The sequence below is a fragment of the Apteryx mantelli genome, chromosome 5 (assembly GCF_036417845.1).
Source record: "Apteryx mantelli isolate bAptMan1 chromosome 5, bAptMan1.hap1, whole genome shotgun sequence".
In the NCBI taxonomy this organism is placed as follows: domain Eukaryota; kingdom Metazoa; phylum Chordata; class Aves; order Apterygiformes; family Apterygidae; genus Apteryx; species Apteryx mantelli.
The window spans coordinates 50,262,949-50,283,781 of NC_089982.1; the positions used below are offsets into that span (position 1 = coordinate 50,262,949).

The window sequence follows — 20,833 nt, forward strand, 5'->3', positions numbered from 1 at the left end:
TTAATTCAGGCTAAGGAAAAAGATGTGCATAAGCTGTTTCAGTGACATTTTATTAAAGTAATTTTTCAGGTTTCACCCTCCCCCTCCATGTATGCACAAATTTCTCCTTCTGGCAATAAGCCACAGACCAATTTTGAAGTGGAAAACAGCTGTAGGGAGGAAAAAAAAAAAAAAAAGAGAGAAAGTCAGAAATTACTTTATAACGGACACATCTTACAATACATTACAACGCTCCCTTTAGTAGCCAAGTGGTTCATGAACATTACATTTTATGTAATATCACAAATGCAGAAAAATATGCTTTGCATATGATTGCAAAAACAGCAGCACTCTGGAGCCAAGCACATGGTTTAATATTATAATAATGAGTCTACTTCAACATAGTGGATTTTAATAAGACTTTAATAATACTGGTATGATGCCAAATTACATAATGTCCCAAAATATGAAACAAAGCTTTTACAGAGAAAATAAAAGCTCATTGAAGTATAACCACGCTTCAAAAAATCCCAGTGTTATCTAAACAAAGCCATTAGGCATATTTAATTAAAAAAATCAAATTAGAGAAAAGGAACTCAAATTTATTCCCAGATCTCAAAATAAAATTAAAAAGGATATTATTTTAGGCAACATTTATGAAAATGAAGTTACTACACCAGCACTGGGAAACAAGCTAACACCATAATTATATCTTTTGGTATGGATATGGGTTGAATATCTCCAATTTCTCTCAAAGAACAAAAAGTGATTCAGTTACCTTACAGGTTAATTTTAAGGCAGAACTATGCTGGATTGTCTAGAAGCAACTTAGACCAATAAATTAATTTCCTTCTACACATGAAAATCAACTCCCAGTAGGAGCCCCAAGTAAAAAGCCAGATGATTTACTTGCTCAACCCCCCTTCCCTTCTGGGGTCTTGGGAAAAACAAAGAACTGAAAGCTCCTCTACAACTAGGTCTGACATGGAACACCCTAAACAACTTCCTCTCCAACCCCTCCCCATATATTACAATGTTAGATAGCAATTAAAAGAAAAATCAATATTCTATTTGTTGGATAACAAATGCACAGTATTACATATTAGTTAATCTGTATAATCTTTTAAAATACTAGTGTTATGCTAGTTTGAAGATTAATATCTGCACAGTTAACATTTCTTATCCATTCGGATCAACTTTTTGCCACATGTCCAATAGAGATCAACATATATTAGTGTACTCCAACATATTACTTGTTACAGTAAGTACCATTGTTAAACTGAGTCTAAATTAACGTTGACAGCCTATCAGAGCATGCAACAATGAATATAGCAAGAATCAGAACAGCTTTCTTTACATACATTATATTGTTTCATCTACACAGGTCTATACTTTTTAAGCAGCTTTGATAAAGGCATTAGAAAATTTTAAGTAAATTTAGATTCCACATGACAAGATGAGGTGGTGGTGATGGGGGGGGGCATTTTAGACCTTACACTTCTTAGAAGTCTACTTTAGCTGTAGAAGCCATTAAAAAGTTGCAAGTAACTTCAAGATGAAAGGTGTTAGCAGCTTTTTAGAAAAGGATAATCACAGTCTTCTACAGATTTAATGAGACTTAATTCACAGAAGCTTTTGACTTGGTCTGCTGTTAATTGATTCAAAGTCGATGATGATCTTGTTACACTTTGGCTTGAATTCCCTAAAAATAAAGAAAAATATAGTGAGTGGTTAAAACATTTTGCTTGCTTTGGCTCCAGCTAAATTTTTGAAGAAAAAGTTCCTTGGATTCACATAGCTTTCATCTCTATGGGAGCCAATTATAGTGCACCACACTGAGAGAAACCTGGACAAGAAAGACTAAGACAAAAAAGACACATGGGGCGGTTTAGCCCGTACGTTCTTCGGCTATTGGAGTTCATAAATTACCCAGGAGTCAAAGGACTTTTAACAATTTAACTGCAGGTGGTGGCATCATGTTACCAGGGCTAAAATTTTTGTTAAAAGAAAAAAATACATTTATATATAGATAGATAGATACACACACATATATACACACACACACACATTTTGTATTATATGTATTTTTATATATAATTTTAACAATTTTAAAAATGTATTTTACACGCACACACACACACACATATATATATAAATATTTTTGATCACTTTTTTTCCTGCCAAGTTTTCAAAAACACTTTAAAGTTTGCTTTACTCTATTTTAATATTTTTCTGTGCTAGGAGAATAGATCACATTATGCATTATACTGGGGAAAAAACAAACTAGTTAAGAGGGAATCATTTAAAAATTGTAACTTTAGAACTCTAGAATTAATACTGCCACAAAATGTTTCCTTTTATTATCATTAGAGCATCTGCTACAGCAATTAGCAAGGAAGGTATTTGGGGACTGAGCATATATTTTACAGTCTTCCAGTAAACAAAGGATTATGCAAATAGTGTGGATTTAATGCCTAATTAAGCTCTGCAATTCAGTTCAAGAGATTCATTAAGTACCACCTACATCTTTAATAATCAATACAAGAATGAATAACAGTCAACACAGAAAAGCACGCACTGCTGACCACAGAAACTTTGAAGGATTAAGACATACATTTTGTCCATAATAGCAGTCTGAAATACAAGAAACACTTCTCACCCTGGAAAAGTGACAAGATTTGACTTGCAACAGAATGATTTATGCTTCTTAGTCATATAGATTTAATAGAAAGGAAATACACTGAAGGACTAAAACTGAATTTCAAGTGCTGCTGTACTTGTTCATGGATATTTCTTAGCCCAGCAGGTACCTTTCATCCTAAAATTTTATCTGTCAGAATTGTTATGTTTGCAAATTTTTAGAAGCCTTTATATTAATATTGTAAATTTTTTTAGAGTTGCAAAGCCTCCCTGACTGTGTAATTAGCTTCACCCACAGCATGTTATTGCTATCAAACTAGCTGCTGAACAGATTGTCTTTAGGAATCTCTGTCAGTGTCTTTAAAAACCTATTCTTCAAACATTTTTCAGATTCTCATTACTTCAAGGCAAATACTTCAGTTTCTATCCTTTTCCCCCACAAGAAAAGCTAACCAAAAGAGACCAGACAGTTATAGACACCAATAATAAATGATGGGTGGCTAGTTTGATATGTGCCCAAATTGGCTGCAGCAAACTACTAAATATTCAATAAGTATCAGGTAATCCACACAAAATGAATTGGTCATTTCAGTTCAGCTCATCGGATAATTCAGGTTGGAAGGAACCTCACAAGGTCATGCAACCTCCTGCTCAAAGCAGGGTGAGCTATAACTCTCTCAAGTACAACATAACAAACCACCATCACAATCACAGTTTCACTGGCAGTCTCCAAAGAAAGTCCAGGAATGAAATGAATATTCCAAGCAGACTATTTTCTCATACAAACATTATCAAATCGAACTCTAACTAAAAACAAGGCAAAGTCAGTGCAAAAGTCTGATAATTCATTATCTTTTGCAGGCACTCAGAGAACAAAACATTGTGTAGTGCAAAGAAGAAAAAACATTGCCCTAAAGTTGGTGTCTCACACACCATTTTCTTCCTTTCCAAAATAAAAATAAAGCTAGTCAAAAGTTCTCTTACCTATATATAATTCCAGCTAAATCAAACATGCGTCGTGCAGCTGTCATTTCAGTAGTGTCATGATACTTGTCAGACATAAAAATAACTTCTTTTATGCCTAGGAAAGTCATATAGAAAAAAATGGCTAGAATTAACAGTGAAAAAAAAAGTCATATAAAAATCTGATGTACAAAATCAGAAAAGACAGCATTCATCTACATACTCTAAAACTCCTTGGCACACCCCTTCTTCCCCAAATATTAGAGATTGAGAATAAATTTATACAAGACTGAGCTGTTTCGGAAGATAGTTCTCTGAAGAACATTGGAATATGCTTTTCCCCCCACTTTCACTGAAGTTTTCCCTCAGGAAACCAGAAACAAAAACTTGCAGCCAAGAATGCAAGACAAAAACTAGAAATTACACATTTTCTTCAAAAAATAGTTGAAAATCTTTCTTTTCTACCTTTTTAATATAATTTAAATCAAGTTTCCTACAAAGAACTTAAACCCCAAATCCCATTCTCTTTCGAAATGCATAGCTATATAAAATGGTTTTTCCTTTGGTTCTGTTTTATAAATAACTGCCAATCCCAAGTTCAAATCCTCATGAAAGCATGCTGCCTCAAACTGGTGAATGATCTATGCCTAAATTGACGATTCCTGTCCTATTTAGGTAAGGGGAAAGTATAAAGGCTGACCCAAGAGAAGTTACCAGAGTTTCAGAGGCTATAACACTTTATTGTATTTACCAGACAACATAAATGTCAATACATTGCTATTTACTGCCAATGTAGTACTACACTGAGAACAAGCAGCAAATCTGCCTTGAAGACCATTTAATTTTGACTCTGTAAAGAACAGAAGCTTAGCACAAATAAAGAGTCTTTCCCCCTTCAACCCCTCAAAGAAGTGTTCTCTTTGCTACTTTCTTTCTTCCTAGATTCCTGTGACCATCAGTGGGAAAAGAAACTTTTGAGAATAGTGATCCTTCCTAGGATTGCAAAACCTTACTTACTGAGCAAAATAGATGCTATCTTAAGCACAGATTTTTACGGAACCAAAGCTTACTGCAGATATGCCTAATCTGAAAAAGGCAACACATTTAGGCCGGCACACTTGCTGCAGTGGCACAGATTTATAACAATTGTAATGAAAGACATAATTAAAGTAGGATCGTAGAAGTCTTATGACATTTATGAGCAAAGATATTTTAAAATCTTCAAATATCTACCATGCATCACATTCAAATTAAAATTTCATGTATATACTCCCAACAGACCTTTTGTCATGCAGAAGTTTATTTCTTTCTGCCCTACTCTATTCAATGTGTCAGAGCACAGTAAAATTGACAGTAATTATATGCAAAGCCTGTGTTGTTCTTTGGCAGCTCCTGGTCTAAGAAGTTACAAACCTAAATTAGAAGCACACTTAGAATCACAGAAGATGCAATTAGCACTGGAAAAATTTGGCACCATTCAGATGCAAAAAAACCCCACAAGTAGCATCCAATGAAGTTGACAGTGCAATTAATTTAGATCTAACAGCAGCAATTTAACATCAAATACATCTGTGATAAGATACCAACAAGAAGGCAGCACTGCAACCTTGACAAATCAAGCTGGCACTACTCCTTACCTGCCTGGATGATGAGCTTTGCACATTCATTACATGGAAATAAGGCAACATACATGCTGCAGCCTTTCACATCAGCTGAGTTTTTGTTCATGATGGCATTCAATTCGGCATGGCACACTAATTAAAAAAAATCATAATACTGTTCATTAAAATAAGTCAGTCACACTAAAATTAAAATGTTATAACGGCTTACATCCTTTCAAAGGCAAATAGCTTGCACAGCTTGTCATAAAGGGTAAAGGAAGAAATAAAAGCAGAAATACCAAGATCAATGAAGGTCAATTGTTCTGACCAGGCTGCCGATTAGTAATGATATCATTAAGCACATTAGCATTGCCATTTGCTAACACCTATAGCAGGCAACAAAGCTGTAGGCTGTGGGCCAAGCAGCTTCAACCACCCTAAGTGAAGCAATATCTCACAGCTTCACAACTCTCTGGAGTATCTAATTGCCAGTATAAAACAGCTCATTTATGTGTTTACATGCACAGATAGAACATTCTTATGGTTATAAGAGCGCACTGTGCACTCTTAAAGGCAGGAGAATCATGAAGTAAAACTGAGCAGCTCTATCCTCAGGGTCTCAGAACTGCTCAGCTCTGCTGCATGATTCTCTCACCCCAAGAATACACAAGACACACTCAACCATAAGAAAGTCACAGCTTTATTAAAGTGAGTTTACTGCTCATTAAAAGGTGCCAGACTTCCCAAGCAAGAAAACAAAGTCCTGTATTTCTCCATGGAGTTGAGATAGCACAGGTAGCAACAGACTACTCTGCCTTATTCCACCATAACAAAATAGCTCTTTCTGGACATTAGCACTTCAGGGTTTATGTTTTCATACTGTACACATCGGTAGATTATCTATTGTGTTACGAACAGAGGTGAAAAGAGCTCCATTCACCATGGCCCTCTAGAAAAAATTAGGTAACAGGACCTCTGCTAGAACTTCCTGGGTTTTTTTCTTCTTCTTCTTTTTCTTTTCTTTTATTTTTTTTTTTAAGGAATAACAGTAAGTTGCATAATTTAGAAACCTATCTACAAAGAAATTGTCTAGAGCCCTGACTTATTTCACAAGCAGGTGCTGAAGTGTGAGTTTGGGCTCATTTAGAGACAACGTAGGAGTTTTTCCAGTGCTTACTTTGAGGGACGGATGCAAAATAAGTTTTCCTCCCTCTTGTCTATACAGGAAAATTAAAACAGGCAAAGTTATGAGTGTAAGTTTATAGCACACTTGCTACTATGTAGTGACCTCTATGTGAGTGATCTCAGCACATGAAGAACAACTGAGTGCAGCAGTTTCAAACATGCAGGAGTCCTTACTGAATGGAAATGCTTTCCTTATGTGCTTAATGTCCACATGGAATTTTCCATGTAACAGCTAATGCACTATAAATTTACAGCCTAACTTACAGCACACAAACTTTCCCATGGAGACAAGTCGCAAAGGACCAAACACTTGCTAAAGAAAGCTCAGTATCACCTTCTACAAGCAGTTCCCAACATCACCGTGATCACGCTGTCCACGTACCTTCCATAAAAAGTAAAATTAGAAACTTGCATAAAAATAGGAAATTAACAAGCCAAAACAGACTCACATGAAGGTTTCTATTACAACTTTAACTGGGTCACACTGCATTTTAAACATATACCACCAAGTATATAAGACATAATTAGTATTAAAGTTATAAATTTTTAGAAAATCCAGAAAATACATTCAACTCCAAAAATATTACTAAGTTGCAGTAATCTTATGCTATCTTTACAGTAGGTTGTGGGAGAACTATTTTTCTGGGGTTATGGAAGAACAGGTGAAAAACACAGTGCCATAATTTCAGCAGCTGGAACTAGGTTAGGTTGATAGGACAGAACCATCACTTCTCATTTTCTTTGAATAGTATACTTTTGTTCTAGCCAGCAGTTTAAAATATGGAAGACCTCCAGAAAGAAGGCTAAGAACGTTTTCAAAGGTTCACAACTCAAGAATCCACTAGTTCCCTCCATATTTTTCCTTTGCTAAAATTCATACAACTTCAGCCATAAAACAGACATATTTCATTATTACTACTGCAAAAAGTTTCCTTCCTGCACTGATAAGAGCCTTCAAGAAACTGCCTTGACTTACACAAACTTTCAACAAACTTCTTCCCAAGCAAAAACAGTTTCAATCCCAAAATAACCTATAACAGACAATCAGCTAGGGTGAGGGAAAAAAGAAATTTTGCCTTCTGATCATCTTAATACAATCGGAATTTAAGAGCAACTAACGACTCTCTGGAGAAAGAGACAAAGACGACCCAGAGATGATAATAGGGAAGAAACAGAGACTAATTCATTCCAAGACAAAAAACAGCAGGGTCTCCAACAGGACCAGCAGAAAGCAGCTTTGAAAACAAAAGGTGGTAGGTTTTTTTATACATGCTGTACCTAAACTGAAGAATTCCCTACTGCAGAAAATAGTAGGGGGCTAAAAGTTTGCATTGATTCAAGAAGTCATTCTTTCTCTTCCAATGTTTTTTCCAGGCTACTGAAGGCTATTAAATACAAAACCATTCTGACTCAGTAGTTGGAACCCGGGAGAACGTTCTGGGGAACTATCATTACACTTGTGTCTTTGTTTTATACATTTCCCTAGACATCTGCTACTGGCCTCTGTATGAGATATTTTACTAGATGGTCCTTAAGAAGGTATAGGCATCAGACAAATATTTTTACACTCTGTCCCATTACTCTCCATTCCTTCTTCCTCGATTTTCCTCTCCTTAGCAGGCAGGCACTGATTATTGACAAATTTATAGAAACATAGTCTACTACCCACAAGTCTTTCTTGCATTACCTTTCCAACTTTGTACAGAGCATTAGTTAAAAGGCGAGAAATCAAATTCAGGAGTCCAAAACCCCTGGTGTTAATAGCTAAGTAGTCTTCATTTGGTTGTTAGAGTTTTCTAACTTGCTAAGAGCACGGACCATTACTAGTGACATATTGTTCTCTTTCAGACAGCAGGAAGCTAACTTTTTAATCATGCACAGGTGCACGGCATTTCAAAACTTGAATAACTGTGTATTTAAATAGACTAGTAAAACTAAGAATTTTTATAATACCTTATGGGGCCCCCACTTTTTTTCTTTTTTTTTGATATTCACATATAGCCAACATAATATTAAGTCTGCAACAGCAGCTTCCATTCTGGAAAATGTCTTGAAAAGTATTCTCTAAAGGCTTCATTAGCTGAAGAAATAACCATGCAACGAGAAGTTGGTATATGTTCTGACATTCCCACCACCTGTTAATATGTTCACAGGAGAGGAAAAAGAAAGAGGAATGACTGCTTCATTACTCATACTATTAATTGCTACTGTATTTTTATCTTCTTTTTGCCTTGCATATTGCTTTGAGTTGCAGATATGAGTAGCACTCATCCTGAAGCCTACCGGGTAAATATGAGATCCTTTCTTACCCTATTCAGAATAATTTTTCAGTATTAATAATCTAATTATGAAGATATTCTTAGTGGATTGTAGTGTCAGAATTACTCTTCCCACCTACTAAAAGTTTTCTGACACAAGTCATTTTCTAAGAACCATATGACTATTCAAAGTGTTTATTAATAGTATTATAAGACTTATATGCTTGATGAAGAGCTTGGAGTAGGAACCACCATAAAATGTAATCTTGTTAGAAGCAATCAAAGGAGGGGCTGGGGGTGGTAATGAGCTTTCTATATGATTAATTGCTAACTGAAACAAACCAAGAATTTTGAGAAATTATGTACTAAATATGGTGCTACATTTAAAGAGAATGCACTTGATGCAAATAGACTGTTACGCAGCATGTTTTGACTTACACTCTTTTGACTTATACTGTTTTGACTTAGCTTATTCAGACTGCCATGTTAACCAACTTGACAAATATTAGATTCCCAGTAGAGATGTATGGTAACAGCAAACTCTTTTGCAACATAGACCTGGCATAGAAACAGATACAGGGAATTCTGTAGTTTGACCTACTGGTTCTCAGTCTTTTGGTAAAAACTTCACCTTTGCCATGTTCTTGCCCCTCTTCCACTGCAACCTTGTCCAAGCTCCACCTACATGTTATCCTCTACCCCATGGACCACTGAAGCTTGGCTGAGCAAGGATCATGATATGCTACCAAAATGAACAGGGCCTAGACAACCGTAGGGGACAGTGGTTGATGGCTCTGGAAGTAGCAGGATGATGCCAATCTTTTTTTCAAACCTGTGAAAGCAGGGGAATGGGTGCTGGTCACTGCATTAGCAGAGGGGCAGGACACTAATGATGGGGCTGACACCACCCTCAGTCATTCCTGATGCTCTCTTTCCCACTCTGTGAACTAAAGGAAGAGCAATTGCTGTGGTCAGGGCAGAAAGATGAGGAAAACATGACCAGATTCCACTGCAGCCTTAGCCTCTTCAGACTGTAATCAGGAATAAGGGACAGTCCAGCTTCATTTTGTGCTGTCAAAATAACAGCCTCTATAAAAGTAATGCTTGCCTGAATATATTTAAGTGTTCATCTCAGGGTGGGGGGGAAAACAAAAAGCTCATAATCCTAACACAACAAAATGGTGATAACAGTTTGTTTCATTTTACACAGCAGGTACTGTTCAATTAGAACACGCTTTTTGCCACAGCACTTATTTTACTATATCTGAACCTGTATAAATATTTGTAAGTGTATTTACTCAATATTTTCTCTATTGCTTAGAGGTTTCTAGATTTTCCAGTCATTTTTTTAGAACTCTCTTAATTAGAGACTGGTTGTCAGATAGATGTTCCTAGATTACAGTGGAGACAGAGGGCATAACAGGAGCACAGCAACAAGCATTAGTGGGAAGACTTATGTTAATAGGAGAAAAACATAGTACTTTAAACAATCAGCGAGAAGAAACAGTGCATCATCGAATCCTTGGATTCATCTAACAGAAACGGAGGGCATTCACTTTTGACTCTGAAAGCCAGAATTTTGTCTAATTATTAAGAAGCTTCTGCACACTGTACTGAACACAAAGCTTTAGGAACAGCTTTTAATAACATCTTAGTAAAGTAGGCATTCAAGACTAGCCTTCCATTTCTCTTCTGTGCACAGAAACATCCCCATTCCTGTCACTAACTGGCAGCCTGGAAAGAACCAGTTCCAACACGGCAATGAAAGCCTTATTTTGTGCTGTGCAAAATGGCATACAGAATGCCAACCAAGTACCTTCTAATATAACAAGGCATACACTACAATCAGAAGGAAAGAAGTTTTAATCAGCTTCAAGACTCTCATAAGCAGTGAATAGTATCAGTACAGGTGATCCACACCATGATTCCTGTAATACCCCAATGACTTACAAACATTTGCATCCCCTAAGGTAAAGTGAGCACTATCTACCATGCTTTGATGCTTTCTTTCAGTAGCAGCAGCTCAGGTTACACTCATATATAGGTAAATAATTTTTCAAAATCAAGCAGAGCCCTTTCCCTAGCATTGAGCTGAGCAGAATCCACACTTTGGGATGCAGGTCAGATTTGTACAGTTACACAGTAGACAGATAACTGAGACATTCAGAAATTTAAATCAACAAGTTTCAGGATGAAGTAAAATTTAAGAGTGACAAGACTTGTTTAGCTCTAACAAAACAAAAGCAGCAAAGATTATTGTTACTGATAAGCGTATAAAGGAAGGGGCAGAGAAGGAAAGAGGGTTAACTGCTGTGAATAAGAAAAGCTATAAAAACACACAAAAGTGTAAACTAACCACAAATAAGTTTAGGGTGGAAATAGGAAGGTTTCTAGCTATGAAACAGTGAAACTGATCAGAGCTGTGGGGTCAACATACCCATCTGTTTGTATGCTGGAGCTCAAAAAATTTATTATAGGAGCATCTAACACACTTCTGCAAAGACAGCCTCTGGGTCCAGTCCCCTGCTGTGTCTATGCTGCTAAACATAGACGGGCCAGGGACTGAGCTCTGGCCCCAAGGCCAGCTGGCACAGATTAGTTCACATTCATCTTACTCAGGGTTCTGTCAGCATTACACAGCACTTGGCCCTGGGTTTCCTCAAGGCTCCCCATCTCAAGAGTCCCAGGGGCACCACAAACTTAATTTTGTATGTTTCAGTTCAAAGTGCATAAAGAAATGAGGACTGTGTTGCAGCCCACCGGAGCAGTATTTTTACAGCATGAAACAGAGTATGCATTACATAACCCCTGGTATGGCCTGAGGGTGGAAGGAGGGTTAAGCATACTATCGCAGCAGGCTTTGCATTACAAGCCTATACCGGATGAAGAGCACCATAGTCGTTTTATAGTCCTTTTTCTACCCTGCCTTCCAGGGTGGCCTCTGAGTGAGCCATTCACAGAGTAATAGCCAGGCTTTGTTCAGGAGAACCTGCTTGGAATGGTCCAAAACAGGTGGGATGTGAGCTAATGGTTATGCCTAACATACAATCATTACACGAAACCAGGAATTCAACATTCAGATCCACCCCCAGCCCTTTTCTTTAGCGGTGCAGATGCATGCAATAGCTCTAGAAGAGATCTTCCAGGTTAGTGTGGTGAAACATGCACAAATACCGTCAGCTTTACCTAATAAGCTACATTGCAGCTCTAAAGATGAAGGTGCCAGCATTCTCATGGTAAGTTAATGGAGCAAACAGTAAGACTGTAGCATCTCTGAACAAGCTAGTCAGGAAGAAAGCAAGGATAAAAAGAAAAAGCTCAATTTACACAAATGCTGTGATGATTAGCAAAAACAGAAAGGAAAACATGACAGTTTAATGAGATTTTAGAAGCAATTCTCTGCATCTGAGTCTAGCACAATTTTTTCATGTAGAATAATTTTTTTTAATATATACTCGTCTGGTCTGTCAACTGTGCTATCAAGATTAATATTAACTGCTAGAGTTTAAATGACCTTGGAATTACAAAACAGGTCCTTTATTCATCACAGCAGACACTATATGTTACAAAGCTGTGATTTTTTTAATGAGGTGAAGACTAAGATTCTTAGGAGGGAAAGGCAGTGGTTAGACCAATTCCTAGAGATGAACTCATCTCTGTAGGCTATTTGGTTAGTGCATTTTTTAAAACATCACATATTAGAGAATTTTACTTGCTAAAACACTCCACGTGTTTTGGAGTCAGTGTTAACTAAAAACAAAACAAAAAAATTCTCAGGTCATCTTATGCAAAAGTTCCTCACAAGTCTATACTACTTCTTTAGTTTAAATTGGTCAGTTTAGATTTGAGTGTTTATTACTGTATCTGTCCAAGAGCATGCCCTGGTACCAAAGACCACCCACAGTCATCTTAGTTCAGAACTGAGACCTTATAACAAGCATAAGGATTTAACTAAAATCAATATTCTGTTTTCAGGACTTTGTATTTATTTCATGCAATAACACTTATTTCCTCACCCTATAAATAAAGGGCAGTCATACCAAGCTGTACTATTATGATACCTTCATCACACATGAAACTACCACTTCCCTGCCTTAGAGCAGGGAAAACCTCTTAAGACTTAAAAGTTTGCAACTAGCTGGCCTTTAGTATCAGGAACAGATCTCTTATGAGAAATAATATGAAATCATCTCAAGTTTAAAAGTTAATGGAAGAGGTTTTATAACAAACTGGTAAACCTAACAAGGACAAAGTGTAATCGGTGACAAAAGTATCAGGGTTATAAGAACTCAAATATGAAACTGCTGAATTATGTGCTGAGCTACTGCATATAATCTTTCACTTCAGTGCTATGGGAAGGTAGAAAACATATCAGGCTCTCAGGGAACACAGGAAACTTCAAAACTAGTAGAAGTCTAAATTCAGCATCAGACAAATTAGGAAGAGTTACAAATCAAAAATACAGTTCTCAGGGGTTTTTGCAACTCTTCCCCTGCCACTCCTGAACCCTAGCCAGGTTGAGACCCAGCACAGGATGAAGGAACTCCTAATCCCCATTTTTTCAGTTCCCACAGCTCCTACTGTGCTGGTCTCACCCCATACAGGTTCAGTAGGAACTCATGTGGAAGCAGCAAGTGGAAGAAGTGAGAGTTAAGAGAGCACACATTCCTCCCTTCCTTATCAACCCTAACCATGGCTCTTTCCCAAAATCAGCTATTGTGGGCCACAGGCAGCAGCTGTCAACTCCATTTCTATGCTCAACAGGCATGAGGAGTGATGTGCCCCATGGTGGTAAGGATGAGGCAGCCCAGTTAGTCATCTTGTCCGGTTCCTGCAAAAGGAATCTGGCCCAGAGGTGTAACTGTACAGCCCTGTTCAAACAGCTGCACCAAAATTCACATAGGATCCTTTAAAGCAGGCTTGCAGAAGACTAACCTATCCCTGCTCCAAACACAAAGATAGGATCCAAAGCAGTGCTCAGCTTATTTACCATGAAAACCTCCTTGCTCTTCATTCATTTTCTTCATTTAGTAAGTGTGAATCAAATCCATAGGCTGAAACAATGAAATTCACCTCACCTGTAGCAGGGCAGATCCACTGCACATCAGATGAGACAAAAACAGCACAGACAAGACAGAATGTGATCACATACTTCAAAACAACCATAATTTAGCTCCTGTACAATATGCACTGTCTACAAACACCTGAACTCTGGAATTTCCCACAAGCACTGGACTTTACAAGTTTAATAATGGTATTTTAGGCCCAATTATTTGTTTTTCATCTACATAATCTCAGTAATTTCTGTGGAGACAAACACACAAAAGCAGCATCATTTGCATACACTGCAACTGTGTTCTCATGATTGTGTTATACTTGTTAATTTTCATTATCTAATCCAAAATGACTAATCATTTATGAACATACTTCACAAGGAAGACGTTCACAAAGATTGATTTAATCTATTTTCAGAACTGTGATTTTTATTCTGATGTACCATGTACATGCACATGAACAAAATCAGCTGAGTGGAAGAAAAAATGATCAATGTTTTGCCAGCTGAACTCACACATATACAGACATCACAAGTCTGACCTGTCAACCACAAGAAGCCTTACCATAAGGATATTTCGTGTCTAGTCTATGTGCTGCTGTTCTTGTCCAGGGTAGTACATCATCACTGCAGCCATTAGGCATCCCATTGTATCCAATTCCAACAATCTTGTTTTCTGAATTTACAATGCAAGCACCAACCTAAATAAAATAAGATTTATACAGTATCAGCAGCATGCAAAACACATCAACAAGAGACATGAGACCTGAAAAGCTAGTCCTGCAAACCTCATTTAAGAGATGCAAGCTTCACCTCATATGAAGTCACACCGTCTAGTGAGTTGGGCTACTGTTGCATCTAACTGATGGAGCTTTAAAATAATCAGGACTGATCTACAAAACTTTGGGCTGCAAACATATACACAGAATTATACATGCAAGGTCAGGCCCAGTAAGAGAATTTCTGTAACAAAAGGTGCTTACCATGTTAGAAGTTGAATAGTATATACTGAAATAACTTTTAATAAGAAATCCCTGAAATTGCTACATGCACGTCTGATACAATGTGCAATATAGATTATGTTATGTTACTCTTATATGCTGCCTTCTTACCTGAGAACTTGGATCCTTGCTTCTTTGTGCTGACAAAAAAGCAACTGCCATAAAATATTCAGGCCATTCCAAATAATCCTCTCTTTTTTTGCAGGATATTTCATTGCCAAACCTACAGTTTATGGAAAAAAAACACCCATTAGCAAACAACACTTCGCAAGAGATATTACAGATTACATTCTCTTAGTATGCACAAGTTTAAAAAAAGGGTAAAAGATATTTTTGTTGCTTCAAAAGACACTAGGATCCAGGTCTGGCTCTCAGAAAAATATGAAAGTAAGACATAATCAGACTACTGTCAATATGAATAAATCAGGATCAGAATTTGGCCAAAAAAGACTACGCATTCACCAGCAGTTTAACAGTAAAATGATCAGTGTGATGTGCTTGCCAAGAACCTGTATGTGACTTTTCCTTTCAGGAGAAAGGCACCCAAATGAGGTTGCAAATTTCAGTTTAAGACAAGAAGGCTGAGCTATTCAAAGCACTGAGCTATTCAAAGACAGAGCAATTTATTCTTGATAGAGAATACCTTGTATAGTTCTAAGATTCACAAATATCACGTACTGGCATTCTTTCCACTCAAACAACATAATCTTTTTATGATGACTGTGCTAACTGCAAGCCTCTAATCTAAGCTATTTCATACTTTTGCTTACAAGTATTCACTAGACTTCTATTTAGAAGCTTCCCATGTGGTCATTCATCTCTACCCATGCAATTATTGCCATGAGTTTGCCTCTCTTACAACACTTACCAGCAACAATCTGAAGCTGTAAGTCATTCTGATGGCCCCTCTGAGCACCCACTGCAAGGCAGCAGCAAGGTCCACCTGGCTACAGACTACCAGCTTGATCATCCGTCTGTTTCCTTAGGAAGACTAAGGGGCTCTCACCAAAAATAAGCAGGTAAAAAGGCCTTTAATATTGCATTTAGGAGATATGTTTCTCTGTGTACCTCTCTACTGAAGTTTAACCTCCTTCCTCCTCCTCCCCACCATGCGACTTTAAAACAAAATGGAACAAAACAAAACGAAGGGTGCATCCAAACAATGCAGAGGCTGCTATTAACAGAGAGAAACAGAACTAGTCTATAGGCATGCACTGCATAGAGACAATTCATCTATTAAGGCTTTACAGTGCTCAAAACTAGGACACAAAGCAGCACAATAGCAGCACATTTACAACAGTAACTAGCTCTTCCACCTCAAGAATGCCTTTCCTGCTTTAAAAATTCACAGCTAAATTTCTCTGGAGATTCTGCCCTTTGTGTAAGCCTTCTAAAAACAGAAGGAGGGATGGGGTCAAGAACTTCCCCTGTAGATATAATGTATAAAAGTGGTATGAAAAGTTGTTTCTTTCCATATTGGGAATTGCATTTTGGGGAAGGGAGGGGGAAAGTGATATCACCTTCTCTTGCCTGCTAACAGTTGACAAGACTGTTTGGAAAGCAGAAGACACGTAACAGGAAATTTCTGTGCTTTTCAGTTCAAAGAGGGGGCAAGAAAGACATAACTCTCTTCCCCTTCAAACATATTTAAATTAAGCAAATTTTAAAGAAAAAAAATCAAATCCAAAAGAAACTTCCCCAAAATCTCATTTCTCATTACTATACCTAAAAAACAAAATGATGTCACAGCTTCAACAGCTCTTCAGTAATCTGTGGAACATACCAAATACAATATAGAAAACAGCCTATAAAAATATAAGTGGTGCAGTACTTTTTTCTTGGAATCCTCTTACCAAGAACTACAGCTTAAGGCACATTAGGAGAAAGAAGGAGAGAGACTGAGATACCTTCTAGCAATGTACAACTGTGCAGAAAAATACCACAGGTAACTGCAAGCAGCAAGAAATCTCCTAGCAGCTTTAGTACCAGGCACCTTCTGAACATAAGCATACATTAGAGGACAAGTATTTTTCTTAATTATTACTTTTATAACCAAAAATATAAAAAGCATATATTAGAGGGTTGCAGTTAGCCCAGTTTTTGTAACAAGATTACACTGTCAGAGTGGAGAGAATACCAGTACATGATAAAACTGAACTTTAGAAACCTGCAAGGTGCTATTTACCAAAGATAAATTGCTGTCTTTGAATAGCTCATAATATGGCATATTACAAATAAGGAATTTTGTCTTGCTCTTGAAATGAGTTATGGTTATCATTGAGGCCATACTTTCAATGTAAGGAAGGAGAAAATATACATTCTGCATAACCAGCACACACTTTCACACACTTTGACAACATTGTGAATTGTCAAATATTGCCAACTGTCAAAGCAAACACAAAGGTCAAGTATATGATTCTGAGAACCAAAACTGGATTTAATCATCCTAACTAAAGGATTGGGACTGTATCCTACTAACCAGGAAAAGTGCTCAGAGAACAAGAAGTTCACAACAGAAAGAAGAAATTAAAGACCTGTCCTTATACCTCTCCATGTCATACTGAACTTTGATAGGTTAACTGCAATGCTAAAAAACTATGCTTCAGCTAATTTCAGCGATTATTTAAAATATCCCTCAAAAGCACAGATTTACAAAATCCAAGAAAGAGCAGACTTCAAAAGATAATTTTAATAATCTAAACTAGTGACACTCACAGTGAAGTCTTCAGAGAGCCCTAACTGGAGACATGTAACACACAATACAAGACTACACCAAATAAAACATTCTGGGAAAAGCCCTCCAAAAAAAACAGTGCTCTGAACTAAGAGATTCTGAGATCTCCTTTGTTAAATTATTCCCTAGACACCCTATTTGTTCAAAAAACAACAAAAGCTACTATTTACTTTTCTTGTAAATACAGCATAGTACGTAAGTGTAAGTCCCTCAGAGCACCAACTTCACAGGAAAAGCATGATATCTGAAAAAAATGAGCAGAAGGCTTACATCAAGGAGAATATATATATATATGGATATGTCATTATATATATGTGTATATATATGTATATGTGTGTGTGTGTGTATATATATATATAAATAAACAAACCCCTACTCAATTACTTTTACTTAACATCACCATGTTTGGCTACATAATTCCCTGAACTCAATGTGTATGAACACAAGAGTGTGAAATGGGTATAAAACACTTCACTTCTGATTGAGCAGAAGCCAAGGAGAAGTAATACTTGGCGAGCAGTCAAGCAGGCACAGAAAAATTAAGTTTATAGATTTTAGGCAGCTGATCATCTTCCTCACCCTTATTTGTAACATCTAGAGCTCCATGAGTGAAAGCTACTCTCAGAAATATTATAGTAGCTGTAAAATATGCAAATAAGGCCTACCCTTACGGTAGTTTATAAGAATTTATGAATTTGACCAGTACAACCATTGTAAGGGTAATTTGCCAAAACTGATTGCAACTGAAAGCCATGAAGGTAACATTGCTCAAGAAAGAAGAAAAAAATAGCCTCAAAGTCTAAAATAATTAGTAGTCTGCAGAAAAGACTGTGTAAGTAGTATTTCAAAGGCAAACAGAAAAAAGGATTCTGGAATTAAAGGGCAGTGCCTCCCTCCTCAGCTCCTTTTTATCCATCTAGCCTTCAAGTAAACTGTAACATCTGAAAAAGCAAGAAATCTCATTCAGTTACTAAAAAGCAGAATGTATCTTAATGAAAGATTTAGCTGAGAATCCTAAAGTAGAATACATCACCTCAAATCTTTTCAGAAGAGAATTATGATGGTCAGTTATGCAACTATAGTACAACTGGAGAACAGTTAGAGCAGACTTTCCCCACACTTTTTTAAAGTTACTCCCTCTGCTTTCTAATCTCTGACATCATGTGTATTAAGTTCCAACTATATTGTATTAGCTTTTTCCAACACTGAGTATATTACTGAAGATCAACTATCAACATTTTGTTACTCAACCCAAAGAATTTCAAATTAAAAAAAAAAAAGGTAAGTTGTGTATAAGGGGGAAAGAAGAAAAAAAAGTCTTCAGCAATACTCTTGTTCCCCAAAAGCCAAATGAGAGACATGTTTTCTCAATCCTTTTCAATACTAGCTTTTTCCTTAAGTCTTGTCATCTTGTTTGTAATCACTGTTCAAATGGATGTCATTTCCTTTACTTATTTTCCCCCTCACGTAGGTACTGAGGTACAACCATTGCATAGTCCTTATTGCAAAATAAGTTTCTGATTTTTTTTGAAAGAGAAAGTGAACCTTTCTTACAGAAAGGTGATATCCCCTGCATTAAAAATTATCTATATTCAAATTTTCCATGAGATAGAAAAACTGTAACTATAAACGCTTTCTAGCAATATTCAGTCCCAACTGAGCAGCACAACAATGCTTTCCATCACCAAATGTATTTTGCTTTTGCAGTATCACTTCTGTGATTTTAACTAATTGTTTGTACTCGTCTGCATTTGGGGAAATGATGAGTGTAAGATACTCTACCTGCTCTTTTTCCTATTCCAATTATTTAAACAAAACAAAACAAAAAAACCTCTGGGAGCCTGTCGGCAGCAGCCACGCGCCGGGCTAAGCCCACAGCAGCTTCTCCCCCCCCACCACACCCCGCTAAAGCACCCAGGCACTGCCACGGTGCTTGCAAGCCCCTGCGCACTCGGAGGCCACACTCAAGTGGCACCGCGTTTCCTCGAAGGCGGCCGGGCGCTAAGCGGCAACCGCCAAACGGCCGCTGCCTCCCCTCCCCCCTGCCCCGGCCCGGCCACATGCTAACGGCGCCACGCTCTAACGGCTCCGCACCACGCGCTAACGGCCCCTGCCCCCCGCGCGCGCAGCCCCCCGGCCGCGCCGCGCTGCGCCGGGCGTAGCGTACCCGTTGGGGAGGCCGGGCTCGTGGCCGTTCATCTCGCCGCCGGCCGCGCCGCCGTTTGGCGCCAAAGCGGGAGCGGGCGGGGCAAGGGGCGGGCGCGCCTCGCCGCCATGTCCGCCGCTGAGGGCGGGCCGCCTGGTCTTGGTGGAAGTTACATCCCCGGCAAGTTGGGCTGTAGGCAGAGTTATTTAAATGCTCACCGACGACGGCTCAGAGGAATGCTGTCTGTATCGGAGAGGTAAACGAGCTAGTTAAGCTAAAGGGCAGTGCTGGCGCAAGTACAAAGGGATGTAAACTGGTCTCGAATACGTTTTTGATTGGAATGAGAAAAGTTTCCAACTGTCAGAGGAGTGAACTTTCAAAACAGCCTTCAAAAGAGCACCAACCCAGCTACTTTATCCAGCTCCATCATAACTTTTATGAAAGGCATTAAAAACAAGATATTTGCAGTACATGAGAACTGACCTGACTGGCCCAGGAAAGGCCATTTCCACTCCTATGTTTCAATTAATATTGCAGTATTTTAAAGTTTCTTTCATTAATGTTTTTGTATTCCTCAGTGTCGTTTTCTGACAGATGTTAATTCTAACATTATGCTTCGACACAAGCACTTCTTGCCCTAGTCAGACTCTTGAGGTAAATGCTATTTATTCCAACTTGGCATTAACATATTAGAATGTCTAAAAATCATTTTTGTTCTCTGCATATAAAATTGCTGTGCAAGTAAATTATGTTTTATTAATAACTCCAGCTACTGCAAGGTTTTGAAGCTTCTTGGGATGTTCAGGTAGCTAAACATATACACAGACCACATATAATACAAATTACAGTGCAGAATAAATGCATATGTGTTTGTGTGATGTGTTTGTGTTCCTTCTGTGAAGGGCTCCTTACCCTGGCTGTTCCTGTTTGGTTGCTAAGAGGGCCGGCCTGCCTGCCTTTGTTTAAAAGGCTCTCAAATGGGTGCAAGTTACTGATGTTTGCTACGCAGGGCTGTAAGACTTCAGGTAACGACTACCAAAAATCTAGCCTTGTGTGTCCAGTTCAGCTCCCACGGAGACAGTGACAAGTGTGAGGAGCTCAGGGAGAGCAGTAATGGACAAAAGACAACGCTTGCCTTTGAAAGGTGCCCTCCCAGGAATTTGTGCACATAAGCTGTGTAGCTTGTGTATAGTGAAAGTACAAAAGCAGACTGCATGTATGCTGAACCGTTGATCTGAGCAGGGCCATGGGACATGGCTAAAATAATTGTTTC

General features: G+C 38.0%; 1 protein-coding gene across 4 annotated transcripts; it reads right to left on the reverse strand.

Annotated features, from left to right (window-relative positions):
• Positions 1-384: 384 nt before the first annotated feature.
• Positions 385-19,646, reverse strand: DCTD (dCMP deaminase). 4 transcript variants are annotated; one of them, XM_067297134.1, is made up of 7 exons: positions 19,582-19,631; positions 17,585-17,658; positions 14,792-14,903; positions 14,245-14,380; positions 5,220-5,336; positions 3,604-3,700; positions 385-1,681 (listed from the first exon to the last, which is right to left on the reverse strand). In XM_067297134.1, the coding sequence occupies exons 2-7, from the start codon at positions 17,602-17,604 to the stop codon at positions 1,603-1,605; spliced, it is 561 nt and encodes a 186-aa protein (XP_067153235.1). In that variant the 5' UTR covers positions 17,605-17,658; positions 19,582-19,631; the 3' UTR covers positions 385-1,602. The 4 variants fall into 4 exon arrangements, with proteins under 4 accessions (XP_067153235.1, XP_067153234.1, XP_013797664.2 ...); XM_067297133.1 differs by lacking the exon at positions 17,585-17,658 and having other exon boundaries at positions 19,582-19,646; XM_013942210.2 differs by lacking the exons at positions 17,585-17,658; positions 19,582-19,631 and adding an exon at positions 15,549-15,577.
• Between the last annotated feature and the right edge of the window lie 1,187 nt (positions 19,647-20,833).

What these genes read in the sequence shown, in the direction of transcription:
- DCTD (XM_067297133.1), bottom strand. Translation starts at nt 19,613, where the DNA reads ATGAACGGCCACGAGCCCGGCCTCCCCAACGG. An exon ending in AGACACGAAATATCCTTATG is followed by an intron (nt 5,337 to 14,244) that starts GTAAGGCTTCTT and finishes TTTTTTAATTAG; the next exon opens with TGTGCCATGCCGAATTGAAT. An exon ending in AAAGCTCATCATCCAGGCAG is followed by an intron (nt 3,701 to 5,219) that starts GTAAGGAGTAGT and finishes TGACTTTCCTAG; the next exon opens with GCATAAAAGAAGTTATTTTT.